At 32.8% G+C, this 14394-nt stretch overlaps 4 protein-coding genes across 5 annotated transcripts in view; 3 read left to right on the forward strand and 1 right to left on the reverse strand.

Moving 5' to 3' along the window:
* Positions 1–154: 154 nt before the first annotated feature.
* LOC111035917 (syntaxin-7-like) lies at positions 155–2429 on the reverse strand. 2 transcript variants are annotated; one of them, XM_022317748.1, is made up of 7 exons: positions 2111–2429; positions 1192–1261; positions 1016–1115; positions 781–958; positions 599–705; positions 376–531; positions 155–312 (listed from the first exon to the last, which is right to left on the reverse strand). In XM_022317748.1, exons 1-7 carry the CDS (start codon positions 2214–2216, stop codon positions 220–222), a joined length of 810 nt encoding a protein of 269 aa, XP_022173440.1. In that variant the 5' UTR covers positions 2217–2429; the 3' UTR covers positions 155–219. The 2 variants fall into 2 exon arrangements, with proteins under 2 accessions (XP_022173440.1, XP_022173441.1); XM_022317749.1 differs by lacking the exon at positions 2111–2429 and adding an exon at positions 1383–1564.
* Positions 2430–7407: 4978 nt separating this feature from the next.
* LOC111035902 (uncharacterized protein K02A2.6-like) lies at positions 7408–9483 on the forward strand. Its single transcript, XM_022317725.1, has one exon. It carries the CDS (start codon positions 7408–7410, stop codon positions 9481–9483), a length of 2076 nt encoding a protein of 691 aa, XP_022173417.1.
* Positions 9484–9543: 60 nt separating this feature from the next.
* On the forward strand, positions 9544–11388 carry LOC111035903 (uncharacterized protein K02A2.6-like). The gene has a single exon (XM_022317726.1). It carries the CDS (start codon positions 9544–9546, stop codon positions 11386–11388), a length of 1845 nt encoding a protein of 614 aa, XP_022173418.1.
* A 1821-nt stretch (positions 11389–13209) lies between these two features.
* LOC111035904 overlaps positions 13210–14394 on the forward strand; it is a 4046-nt gene continuing 2861 nt past the window's right edge. Inside the window, exons 1-4 of the mRNA XM_022317727.1 lie at positions 13210–13413; positions 13783–14027; positions 14135–14191; positions 14259–14364. Of these exons, the coding sequence (XP_022173419.1) occupies positions 13210–13413; positions 13783–14027; positions 14135–14191; positions 14259–14364 (612 nt within the window). The remainder of the gene's footprint in view (positions 13414–13782; positions 14028–14134; positions 14192–14258; positions 14365–14394) is intronic.

Raw genomic sequence — 14394 nt, forward strand, 5'->3', positions numbered from 1 at the left:
CAGCTTTGTAAGTACATCTAATATTTAATAAACTGTAATTTTTTTACTATTATGAATAACATATATATTATATAAAAAAAAAAACTTTAAACAGTTCAAACTTTAGACACATATATAGATGTTATAAATATATATAATATTCCTTTTTTTTTTATATATAGATTAACAAAATGGAATAACTGAAATACAATATTTTAAGTATAACTAACACAAACACATTTATTTAGAACCCCAAACAATAGTCAATGTAATTATGATTAATATCACAGCACAAATAACTAATAAATAGAACCTTTTTTTTCTGAGCTTGTTCTAAAAAATAATAAAATTAAAAAATTTATTTACAGGTAAATTCTAGGATATTTATTTACTTACAGTGTAATCAGTTGCTCGTCTCAGTTGACCAGTTGCTTCTTGAACTGATACATTAGTAATCTGTACATTAGCTTCAATACTATCAATTATTTCACCTTGGTTATGAACTAAAGTACCAAGTTCTTTAAAAATTTGATTTACGTCACTTATGTCATTCTAAATTATAAGTAATTTTTTTTATCAACATTTTAAGTAAATAGTTTACAATATTATTAGCACCAACCTCAAGTTGTCTTATAGCTTGTTCTTGTTCAACCACTTGTAAATTTACCTCATCCAAAATTTGTAACTGAGCTTGATCATTTTGGTTTTCATTTGGGTTTGAATAACCTAATATATAATATAACATACAAGTTATACACTTATTCTAAAGTTATAAGAGAGAATAATTAATTAAAATCAGACCATTTTGATATTTAGAACCAGGTGGAGGAGGTAATCTTCCAGTAGAAGAAGATGCTTTTGTACGTTTCATTAGCTCTGCATTTTCTTTATCGTATGCTTTGCGTTGAATGGCTTGAAATGCGTTTAAAGCAGATGTAAACGATTCGGCTAAACGTTCTTTTTGAATTTTCAATTGTCTCTAATAAAATTAGTTATTCATTAGATAAGATACAAATTAAACTTAACTTAAACATACTTGATCTGTTTGAGAAGAATATGATCGAATTTCACTCAGTTCCTTTAAATTATGACTAGTATCTTTAGATAGCTGTTGAGTGTAATGTGATATTTGATGCCTGAAATTGTTTAGATGTTTAAATTAAATACTTAAATGAATTATTTATGATGCTAAATTATATTTAGTTAACTTACAATTGTTTTCTAACTTCTGTAGCATCCTGGACTGTATTTAATTGGTTTACCATTCTATTCATAGACGAAACTAAAACAAAATGAAAAAATTAATATCTTACTTAAAATGTATCCTTCTAAATATTTAACTAGAATTTCTAAAACAATATCAAACATTATAATCAACATTTGGCATTTATAAATTATAATACCTATTATAGTACAAAAATTAAAGTTTAAATATTCCATTTGAAATAGAATTTGTACAGATTCGTATATAGCTTTTTAAAGAGTGTCGTCAAATAATATAAATAATGCTAAAATAATTCACTAAAATACAGACACAAGTGCAGTTCTAGGACCAAATTTTTGTACGGGCAATAGTACATTCATAATTAGGTCTTAACTGCAAATAAAATGTCCCCCCTCCTCGCCATATTTGCATGGTAAAATAATTATGTTAATTGCATCCAAAAATACTTAATAATATTGGCAGTAGATATATTTTTTAATTTTTTAATAAAGGGCACCATAAATTTGTCTATACAGTTGTCCACCCTGCCTGTATGCTAGAACCATTACTGTACAGATTGTGCAAAAAAATAATACAGTATTTTACTGGTTCGTGTGATTAACAAGAATTTTTTTAATGAAACATTGATGTGTTATCTTGGTATTTATTGAACAAATATTTCTTTATAATTCCACATAAAGCAGTAATATAATCATTTTAATGACATAGTAATTCAGATAATTGTTTGTAGGTACCTCAAATGAAATAACTAAAACATGTATACATTAACCTAGGTATAAGGTATTTTCTACTTAAAGTTAGTATGAAGAAAAATGTCATAAAAGCATAGAACATAATCTGAAAAATTAAATGTATTAATACATTTCTAGGCTAGGGACCTCCTAAATACAATGAATATACTCTTACCATTTTGTGATATTTTCTGGATATTAGTGCCAATCAATTGAGCCAATTTCTGAAAATCTTTTTCGCCTCCATTGCTTTGATATGAATTTCCATAAAAGCTGTCCATTTTTATTAATACGTATTACCTAATAAATCTTGCAATGACACTTGAAGTTTAATTACTACTAAGTTTATAGCTTCTTTCAAATAGAATACGAGGAATACGACACAGTCAACGAATTATTATAAACAAAATGTTCAGTGTTTAGTATAAAACTTTTATTGTTATGTTATCTCACCAAAAAGATTAAAAAAGTATATTTAATTTCACAACACAGTGTTGTAACTTGTAGCAAGTTGCATTAATGATAGACAAAATAAATTAATGATGCGTTATAGACAAATAGACAATAGAAGTGAGTATAGATTCGTAGTATGTAAGATTGTACAATTAGTATTGTAGTGAGACGAAGACAGAAGACTAAATATTTTTATAGTTATAATAAATAATAATAAGTATAATAAGTATATAAATGTATCGTGTATAATAAGACGTATGAACGAATGTGTGATACCTAAATACCTATTTGATAAATTATATTATTATAATCTATAGTTATCAATAGTTAGAGCCGCCATGATGGAAATGAACAAGTGTTTCGTAAAATTAGTGATTCGTTATCCGTGTAAAAAACACGGCTTTAGAATAAGATCTCTGACCTAATATTTTTTATTATAATACTAGCTCCCTGATAGTGACTCCTAGATCCCCCGAGTGGGCTTTAAGTGGATTTCGGTCCACGGAGACTGAGTCGTTGCAATTATAAAAGTTACGTCCGTAGCTGGTGGTTGAAACTCAAAGCACAGAATTGAACAAAGGTGATAAGGATTTGTGATAAGGCGCTTTGGAGGTGTCGTTTCGAAGGCGGGAAGTTTGAAAATTTAGAAATCTGCGATTGAACGGGATTGATGGTCGATACGGTCCACTCTTACGAATGTCGAAACACAAAGTGTATATATAAGAGCCATATTTGAGTGTCTAGCTAGTCAGTCACGTCCAGTGAAAATCGATTGACGTTCAACTTAGTCATCTAGGCAGGCAATCTGGGCCAGCACGTTAGGTATGCGGACAAGGTGGTGGGCAGCTGTAAATGAGAATTTCCAAAACTTATAAAAGGACATAATACTTATGCCCGTGCGGTCACTCGCTCGCTGCACTGTTAGGGACAATTAAAATTCAAAACAACAATCGATTCACAATGTAAAGCCTCCTTGAATAGGTCTTTACTTAACGATACTGGTTAATTCTGATTTCACAATTATCTGGATAATGGATTACAACTTTACTACGTGTACGCCAAGCAATATATTAGTGTCAATGTTAGTATAACTTATTAAATGAGAATGAAAATAAACAATTTGTTAAAAAAAAAAATTAGATTTGTATGTCAATTTCTATGTATTAATTTGATATTTAAATACATTTACATGACATAGATACGCATGGGTTAGTTATGCAGACATAGAATTTAGAATTGTGTTTTGGATTTCAGATATATTTTGTAAAAAAATGTTATTGCTACAGGTATACACTAATATATACAAATACATAAAGACAATTACCTATACAATATAGTAGGTAGGTACCATGATTTTAGTATACATATTATTAGGTATTGTTTTCTTTATGTTTATTTAAGTGTAAGTGAATCACATAACAGAGCATACATTAAACAACATAAGAACAGTTGAACGTTGCTCATTGAATGTACATTATACAATTCAGTATTATCCTGGATTTATAGTCTACATCAGTCAGCCTAAAATATATATTATGCTTTAATTATTATAAACTCTGTTTGAGTGAATTCAGTTAAAGTTAGTATAAAGAGTAATGAAAATCGAAACATACAGGTCGGAATGGCAGTAATCAATTTATTAATTTGATTTAACAATCATAATTAAAACAATTTACATGACATTAGTATGTGTTTTACAGACACAGAATTTAGAATTGTTATATTTGTGTGTTTAAATGACCAATGTACTACCTTTATATGGTGATTGATATACAAAATATAGCATCAATGCAATATAATATTATGTTTTAACAGCATTGACTGACCTACTCACCTTATTTGCCCTTATTTACATTAACATGTAATTGGGTGTTTGATGGTATATTATCTGTGGCTGTAAATACAGACTGATTCGAACAACGTCGACAAACTTTTAACTTCACTTCTATTGTACAATTGAATATCTAACTAGTAACAACCAACCTGAGTAACTAATGGTGAGACCGAGTAGCTATTCTATATTATAACCTTGTGACTCTCGAGAAAAAAACCAAAAATTCAAAGTAATATAATGTAATTGATTGAATTTAAAAAAAAAGAAACATATAGATGAGAGTGGTCTGCAGTGAGACATGTTCATCAATGAGATAAGTGAAATAATTTTGTTGTTGTTAAAAGATAACGCTTGATATTTGGAAGTTATTCTTTAAACTGTTACCTCCAGCGAATAAATGTATTTTCATTGGCGTCTGACGATAACAGTCCGAAATAATGATACTAATTGGTTTTTGATAATGTGAAGTGAATTGTTCATATGACATATATTTGATTACTGTTTTTGTATAATTAATAAATATGTAAAAACAAATCAATTATATATTCTAACTTGGTAACTTGTCTATTTCTTAAATATGTTTTAAACAAATCCCTATGTTAACGTTAGTATATGTTGTTGTCATGAGAATGTAAAAATATCAAATGGTCTTCAATAAGACAAAATGTTTGGTCTACAGTGAGACACATATCTCATTGCTTTAGAATGTTAGTTATGTTGTGCAACAATTATATTTTACTTAATTTAATTTTTGATTTAGTCGAAATGAGACGATCCTTTAAACAAAAAACTAATAAACTAATTTTTACCTACATATTTATAATTTAAATTTAGTCATAATCAAAGTAAAACTGACATATTTCTTTCAATAATAGGTAATGAGAAAAAAAATATAATTTGTCTGCCATAAGTTGTTTAGGTATGGTGTTTATATCTATATTAATATAATATATAAGTACTTATTTAACCTATATAAGTTCAGACAATTATTAATTTTTTAAGTTGCCACATATTATAATTAAATTTATGATCATAGTCAAAGTAAGACTGAATAACAAATATTAGTCTTATGTTCCTAATTGTTAATTTTTAATGTTGCATATACCTATTATAATTTAAATTTATAATCAAAATCATAGTAAGACTATGTATTAATTTAATAATTTAAATTAAAATAAGAATATTAACTATACCTATTTCTTTGTTTTTATTTGATTTATATAAGTTGTTCATGTGGTATATACTGGATGTATATAATTATATTATATAGGTATATAATATATAGTATACCTTCATCTATGTAATATATTTGCATTTTATGATGTTTGGTAGGTAAAAAACCAAAATTTAAGAAAGTTAAATTAGTTTTTTCATGTACTTTTTTTATTTTATATCAAGAATAACATACGTCTCATTGTGGACCATGGGTGGTCTACAATAAGGCACTTTTTACTTTAAAAAAAAATAATTTTTTATGGTTTAAATAGTTTTGAATAATGATATAATATGCTATAATGAGCCCACTACTTCCTGATTCGTTTAGTAAAGTTAGAAATGATCTACCACTCTCCTATCTTTAATGACATACAATAATACGATTTTTGTCTCAATGTGTACCACTATATGTATGTATATAGTATACCTATATAATATGAAAGGTAATAACACTACCTTTTCGGATATATTTTGTTAAAAAAGAAAAGATTATTACTTCTGGTATACACACTAATATACATGCAAATATATGAAGACAATTATACAATATAGTAGGTACCGAGTTTATAATACATATTATTAGGTATTGTTTTCTTTATGTTTATATAAGTTAGTTATCAATTTAATAATCATAATTAAAGCAATTTACATGACATTAGTATGTGTTATTATTATAGACATAGAATTTAGAATTGCTTAAACGTAGAGTTTAGTTACAGCTGTACCCTCAGTATACCTTAATGTAGATATGAAACTTGTGTAAAAAGAAGGGCTATGAATATCAATTAATATATATTGTTTTATTTATTATAATTTATTCACAATTTTATGATACATTGAGTTATTTATATTGATTCTGGTATAAATGAACCAAATAATAGAGTTAAAATGAAAATTCTATAACAATATCAATCAACAGCATTGTGTGAAGGTAGGTCAAGCAATAGAGAAGTGTTAACGTTAGTATGACTTATTAAAAGAAAATGAAAATGAACAATTTTGTGGCAAAAATATCATCTAATGATGAAACATTTAAACTATACAAAAATTCTGATATCTTTCAATGAATAAACTTTGTCAAACAACAGCCATCATTCTTCAGTAATATACAACTATAAATATTATATACAATATATCTTTATTTTAAAAACACACTAGATCACAAAAAAATTGCACTAAAAGGATTATCTGTGTAAATTATTAGCTCAAAACTTTAAACTGTTCATTTCGCATTTTGTTTATCTGGTATTATATTTAGTATTTAGTAGGATCTGGTAAAGTAATTTCAAAAGAACAGAAACGATTGTGTATAGCAATTAGCAATAAGAACTCCCACACCACTTGACTAAATACTATTTAAATAATTACGATCATTGCGATAAATAATGTAACTATCCATACCTAATTCTTTACTTTTAATGTCATTCGTATGCAAAGTCTCCGTTAGTATAAAATAATCATAATGATTTAAAGAAATATAATTAAGACAAATATTAGATAATTTAGATTTAAGTCCACGGACATTTTGATAATAACCCGAAAGAGTAGAAACAATTCTATTTAAAATACTATCATTATTAACATTTAAGAGAATATCATTATTACAAGAAAATTTGGTTTTAGATTTACTTGAGAAATACTTTAGTTTTTGTTGTATATCGTATATCGATACAGCACCGTCTGCAATAGAATAATTATAATATATTATATAATAATATACGCGGTGGGGACTGTCCGCCGCGTACGACGCCGATCGGCACGCACACGCCAGTGGACGTTACGGTTTCACAATAAAATACAATATACGTCTTTAACACCGTACCAATTTGTGTAGTTTATTACTAATAGTAGAATACTAGAATACAACAAGTGGCGACGAAGATTTGGCGACAACGTTTATATTCACCGTTTGTCACTCGTACATATATAGCACATTCTATATATTTGGTATATACAATTGGACGTTAATCATGACACAACCAAATAACGAGCCGCCGGCCGTAAGAACTCTCTACTCGCAAGTAATCGGCAGTCCGGGAATTTTCGACCAGGACACGAACGTAAAAATATATTTCGCCCGGCTAAAAAATTTTTTTGCCGCGAACGGAATCACTCAAGAAGGTAAGAAGAGGGCAATTTTGCTAACCTCGATATCAGAGGAAGCGCATAAAACCCTGTTCAGTTTGTGTTTACCAGAGGACCCCGATAATAAGACTTTCGAGTCGTTATCGGACATACTGCAAAAACACTATGAGCCGAAAAAGTCGTATTTCGCCGCCCGCCACCAGTTTTACTTGGCTCGTAAGAACCACGACGAAAGTGTGTCCCAGTGGGGTGCCCGCGTACGCGACCTTGCTTCAAAATGCGGTTTCGGGCCAGAGCTGGAGATAGTAGTGAGGGACATATTTGTCATTGGAATGGGTTACGGAAAGATCCAAGACCGGTTACTGGAAGAGGACGCGTCAGCAGCATCAACCACCTTAGTAAAATTGATGGAAGTGGCAATCACCAGAGAGGCCAACATCAACGCAAGCAAAGAGTGGTCGAAAGACACGACTGGGGCGTTCCATTTCACCAAGCAGGAAGGGTCTCCAACACAGACGACGCCAAAGAGGACGAGCGGACGAGGACAAACCAACGGGAAGGAGAAGTGTCAAGTATGCGGCCGTTCCAACCACGACACCGGACTATGCAGGTTCAAAAATTATTCATGTAATATATGCGGGGTAGTGGGTCATTTGGCACCCATGTGCAAAAATAAAGGTACTAAGCACAAGTCGCAAAATAAGTTTTTGTCAGAAAATGAGCGGTCAGGCGATCACGAAACCAGCGTAGAATTAATTGATTCTTTTTTTGCAATTAACGACATTTCCCGAGATAAGCTTAAAGTAGCTCCGTACAGCGTAGAGTTAGTCATCGGAGGTAAGCCAATATCGTTCGAAATCGATACCGGTTCGGTGCATAGTATCATTTCCGAGTCGACGTTTAAAGCGATAATAGGTCCAAAGGTAATCGTAACTAACGACGTAGAGTTATCGGATTACGTTGGTAATATAATTACACCGATAGGTAAGGTAGCGCTCAAGGTCATGTACAATAATAGAACAACCGGAATATGGGTATATATAGTGCCAAACGGAGGACCACCAATACTCGGTAGGAACGATCTAGCAACGCTAAGTATTAAAAACGTGTTTGAGTGTAAATTCACCGGTGCAGAGGATAGCGTTAAAACAATTTTAAATAAGTATCCTAACGTATTCAGCGAAGAGCTAGGGACATTTAAGGGGTACAAAATATCCCTTACAACGAGGCCGGGGACCACACCAAAATTCTTTAAACACCGACCAGTGCCCCTAGCGCTAAGAACAAAAGTTGTGGCTGAAATAGATCGATTGTTGACCATCAACGCCCTGATACCGGTCGACCACAGCGAGTGGGCAACTCCCGTAGTTCCAATTTTGAAAGAGGACGGTAGCGTCAGGTTATGCGGAGATTTTAAAATAACCGTAAACCCCGTATTAGTCAGCACAGAATATCCCCTACCAAAAATCGAACACCTCTACGCCAGAATAGCGGGAGCGAAATACTTTTCAAAAATAGACTTGAAAGATGCCTATCAGCAGTTGGTACTCGACGATAGTTCACGCGCATTAAAGACAATAAACACGATTAGAGGTTTATTCAGGTACACGCGCGTTCCGTTTGGACTGAAATCATCGGCGAGCGAATTTCAGAAAGCGATCGAAAGTATCACAAAAAAGGTGGAGGGGGTCGAAGTATTCATTGACGATATAATAGTATCAGGTAGGAAGATGCCCGAACATAACATACGTTTGGAACAACTTCTAAAAGCACTCGGCTCAGCAGGGCTGAGAGTAAGAGAGCGTAAGTGTACCTTTATGCAGACGGAAGTAGAATATTTAGGTCATAAAATAGACGGACAGGGTTTGCATACATTAGACAAACACACAACCGTGATTAAGGAGGCAGCGGCGCCCCAAGACAGGTCAGAATTAAAAAGTTTTCTAGGGTTGGTAACATAATACACTAAGTTCGTGAAAAATGCGACACAGATACTTAAACCGTTGTACGACCTTTTAAAAATGGGGGCAAAATGGACATGGTCCAAAGAAGCGGACGAGGCGTTTGATAACATTAAATCGATATTATCGTCCAAACCAGTACTCGACCACTACGACCCGTCGGTACCAATTAAATTAATGGTAGACGCGTCATCATTCGCTATCGGCGCGGTTATATCACAGGTATACGGCAACGCCGAAAAACCAGTAGCCTATGCATCGCGCGTCTTATCAGAAGCGGAACGCAAATACCCGCAAATTGAAAAAGAGGGGTTAGCGATAATATACGGCGTTCAAAAATTCTACGACTACTTGTACGCACGAAAATTTACTTTAATCACTGACCATAAACCACTCTACCACATTTTCGGGGAAAAGAAAGGTATACCAATTTACGCGGCTAATAGAATACAGAGGTGGGCGTACGTACTAACAGCATTCGACTTTGACATTTCGTTTGTTAAATCAGGGAAGAACGCAGCGGATTTCTTATCGCGCATAAGAATAGGCACAGCAGACAGAGTGTCTACGGCGCCGCAGTGTCTAAACTTTATATACGACAACTGTCCGTTCAACGTTAATTGGGTCAAAATAAAAACACAAACACGAACCGAAAAAATCTTATCGCAGGTAATTAAGGCTATCAACACAGGCGATTGGCCAACAGGCGCGGATAAAAATGAATCGCTTAAGTCATATTACACGCGGCGCCACGAAATTTCAACCGAACAGGACTGCTTGATGTGGGGGTACAGGGTGATTATGCCAAGTAAGTTCAGGGAGGCCCTGTTGACAGAATTGCACTCCACGCACGCGGGAATGAGCTGCATGAAGGCGATCGCGCGTTCATATTTTTGGTGGCCGGGGATCGATAATGATATTGAAAACAAGGCGCGCAAATGCGAAAATTGTATACAGGTTAGACCCGCACCACCAAAAGCGGTGCAAACGCCATGGAAGTGGCCGGAACAAGTGTGGACGCGCATACACGTAGACTTCTTAGGGCCTTACAAAAATAAAAATTTTTTAATAGTAGTCGACGCGACTTCAAAATGGCTCGAAGTGTTCGAGGTAAGCACGAGTACGGCGTCAGTGGTAATCGGAAAAATGCAAGAACTTTTTGCTCGTTTCGGTGTCCCCAAGTCCATTACCACCGATGAAGCCAAGTGTTTCACAGGTACGGAATTCGGTACGTTCTGCGTCAACGGAAACATAAAACACTTGGTGGGAGCTCCGTTTCACCCGGAAACAAACGGGGCAGCCGAATCAGGGGTTAAAATAATAAAAAATTTTTTTAAGAAAAACCAAACCACCAGCGCGACACTATTACAGAAGTTCCTGTTATTTTATCGAAACACACCGCACTCGACAACGCGCCAGACCCCGGCAAAATTATTACTAGGACATAGCACCCGAACACAGTTCGATATACTGATTCCCAACACAAAAGACGTGGTTAGCGATCACCAGGATTCCCAAATCAAACGTCACGGTAAACGACAGCACGAAATCCAACAGGGAGACACCGTGGCCGTGCGTGATTATCGGACGAATGAAAATAAGTGGTCGATAGGAACCGTTACGAAAAATGTGGGAAAACAAGCGTTTGAGGTGGACACTGAGGCGGGCACATGGAAGCGACACATAGACCAGACCATTAAAATACCAAATAGGGACTCAGAAGTGTTGGAAGTCGAATGTAGCGAAAACCCATCCAACCCAAGGGGGGGACTAGTTCCAGAGGGGACCGGGAGGGATACAGACGGGTCAGACAGGGAAACCGAGACAATCTCAACCGGACATTCGCGCCCGACTAGAATGAAAAGATCGCCCGACCGCTATACAACAATAGATTTCAGGAAATAAGACCGATACTACATGTTTATATATATGTATATTTGTTTTCATTATAATATAGATAATTTAGCATGTAAAAGATGTTATATAAAAAAAAAAAAAAAAAAAATGTAAAACTAGATGTAAGGTTTAGTCAGTAAGTAAAATAAGCACGGTTATATAAACTCAAAAGTGAATCAAATTATTTAGTCGTAGGGGAGAGGTGTTGTATATCGTATATCGATACAGCACCGTCTGCAATAGAATAATTATAATATATTATATAATAATATACGCGGTGGGGACTGTCCGCCGCGTACGACGCCGATCGGCACGCACACGCCAGTGGACGTTACGGTTTCACAATAAAATACAATATACGTCTTTAACACCGTACCAATTTGTGTTGTTTATTACTAATAGTAGAATACTAGAATACAACAGTTTTTTTGGTGAGCTTGGGTGTTTTGCAAATACATTTAATGAACCAAGTCCCTTTATCAAGTCGATTTCTTCGGTCCCTCTAATTCTATAGTGATGATAGAAATTTCCTTTGATGGTATGTTAAATTAGTAGTAATACATGCATTTTTCCAGCGAGGAATATTCAACTGTGATTTTTTAGATTTGAGAACAGTTAAGAGTTTAAGACCACCTGCGGAGACTCAAAGGTGATTCTAATAGGTCTGGGTCTATCAGCAGTCCTATCAGACTGTTTACCTAGTCTAACAACAGATGAAATACTATCATCAATATTTAAGTTCTTAATGAAGTCATCGGCTACTACACGTTACATGCAATTCAGTTCATCCTAGTAAATATTAACAAATTTAGATTTTAAACTTTACACAATTCTTTAGAGGATGTTTAAAGCTTTCTTTTGGACTGAAGTAATATGGAATATATTGAATACTCACGGAGCTAGATCCATAAATACATAAATACTTTGAATTGAAACACCAAAGAAATTTGCGTGAATCTAAAAGTATCATGGACTATAACTTTTTGCCACTTAAATTTAGAAATTTCCGCTTTTCACCATTCTATAGAGGACGTTTAATGCTTTCTTTTGGACTAAAGTAGTTTGGAATATGTTGAATACTGACGGAGCTAGATCCATAAATACATAAATACTTTGAATTGAAACACCAACGAAATTTGCGTGAATTTCCAAGTATCGTGGACTATAACTTTTTGCCAATTCAATTTAGAAATTTCCGCTTTTCACCATTCTTTAGAGGACGTTTAATGCTTCCTTTTGGACTAAAGTAGTTTGGAATATGTTGAATACTGACGGAGCTAGATCCGTAAATACATAAATACTTTGAATTGAAACACCAACGAAATTTGCGTGAATTTCCAAGTATCGTGGACTATAGCTTATTGCCAATTCAAGTTAGAATATTCTATTTTTCACCATTCATTACAGGACGTTTAAAGCTTTCTTTTGGACTAATATAGTTTTGAATATGTTGAATACTGACGGAGCTAGATCCATAAATACTCTGGGGGTCTATTCTCAAATCAATCGAAAACGGCTGTCGAAAAGGTTTATTCGATTATCAATTTTCGATCGAAATAATTGTTTCGATCGTTTTTTTTCGATCTGAGCTATTCTCTAGAGCTAATCGAATATTCAAATATCGAATAAGTGATTTTCGATCGAGTTTTCGACTATCGAATTGTAATCATTTAATAGCTAATTATTCCATGAGATAACATCGTGTTTGGCTGATAACGATTAATTATTTATCAATTACGGCCAACTGGATGAATAATTAAATATTAATTAATAAAACAAACTTTTTTGTCATTGTCTTTTGTTACTACATTTATAACTAACATTTTAAAAATGTCAAAAAAATGTAAAGGGAAGTCGGTTTCATTTGCTCAAAAGGAAGCATTAATTTCGTACATGCAGTCCCATCCGGAACTTCATAAGGGAAAATTTAGTTCTACATTCACCAGCAAAAAATCTAAAGTACTTTGGCAGCAAATAGCTAATGAACTTAATTCTATTGTTGGAGCCACTAAGGAACCATTAAAATGGAAAAAAGTAAATATTCTTACTTCTTGTTAAATCAATATTGTTGTATGTGCACTATAGTGTAAAAAATTTGAATCTAATATTCATTTGCAAATATAAAATTAACTATACCTATTAATTAACATTACTCTCCTTAAATCTAAACTTTAACTTAAATCCAAGATGCCTTATAAGATATCTTATATAGATGACCATCATTATTATCATAAGTCTATAAAATAAAATAATTTTGTTTCATTAATTAATTTAAATATCATCTTATGAGTCAGATTAAAATAAAAAAAATAATAGAGATATACTAGCACTTATAACTGATTTTCTACAGATAACATTTAAAATAAGTCTTTTATATAATATTTGCTTATTATACAATTTTAGTGTTGGATAGACTTAAAGAGTAATGTAAAGACAAAAAGTGTCGAGTACAAAAAAAGTTGTAGAAAGACTGGTGGAGGGGACAATGAAAATGAAAAGACTGATGAATGGGAAGACAAAATTTTAAATCTTATTGGAGAGGTCCCTGTTAATGGTCATCCAAATACTGCTGAACCGTTTGTGAACTTTGAAGGTTTCCAAATGGTTGTAGACACTGAAAGACTTGATGAGTCTAATGATGTTTTGTTGTAAGTAACAGATATTAAAACAGTGTTAGATTACAATATATGACTATTATTGTTATTAATTTATTGTAATACAAAATTAAAAATTGTTATACCTAATGTAATTCTAGACCTGCGGCTAGTTATAGTTTAACTGAAATTGAAGAATTAGATGAACATATAAACAGGTATAACAATGTTATTAAAATATAATTTGTATATGTCAATAATTTCATTATTTTAACAATTCAATAGGGAAGATATTAGTGATATTAACTTACTTGATCAAGAAAATAGAAGCCACTTTAATTCTAATGACCCTATCACAGAAGCTATTAATGATACAAATCTTGCTGGTAAGGTTATTGATCAACCAAATGCTGATGACCCT

The sequence above is a fragment of the Myzus persicae genome, unplaced genomic scaffold (genome assembly GCF_001856785.1).
Source record: "Myzus persicae strain clone G006 unplaced genomic scaffold, MPER_G0061.0, whole genome shotgun sequence".
NCBI lineage: Eukaryota > Metazoa > Arthropoda > Insecta > Hemiptera > Aphididae > Myzus > Myzus persicae.

What these genes read in the sequence shown, in the direction of transcription:
- LOC111035917 (XM_022317748.1), bottom strand. Translation starts at nt 2,216, where the DNA reads ATGGACAGCTTTTATGGAAATTCATATCAAAGCAATGGAGGCGAAAAA. An exon ending in ATTCTTCTCAAACAGATCAA is followed by an intron (nt 959 to 1,015) that starts GTATGTTTAAGT and finishes TAATTTTATTAG; the next exon opens with AGACAATTGAAAATTCAAAA. An exon ending in GACGAGCAACTGATTACACT is followed by an intron (nt 313 to 375) that starts GTAAGTAAATAA and finishes ATTATTTTTTAG; the next exon opens with AACAAGCTCAGAAAAAAAAG.
- LOC111035902 (XM_022317725.1), top strand. Translation starts at nt 7,408, where the DNA reads ATGACACAACCAAATAACGAGCCGCCGGCCGTAAGAACTCTCTACTCG.
- LOC111035903 (XM_022317726.1), top strand. Translation starts at nt 9,544, where the DNA reads ATGGGGGCAAAATGGACATGGTCCAAAGAAGCGGACGAGGCGTTTGAT.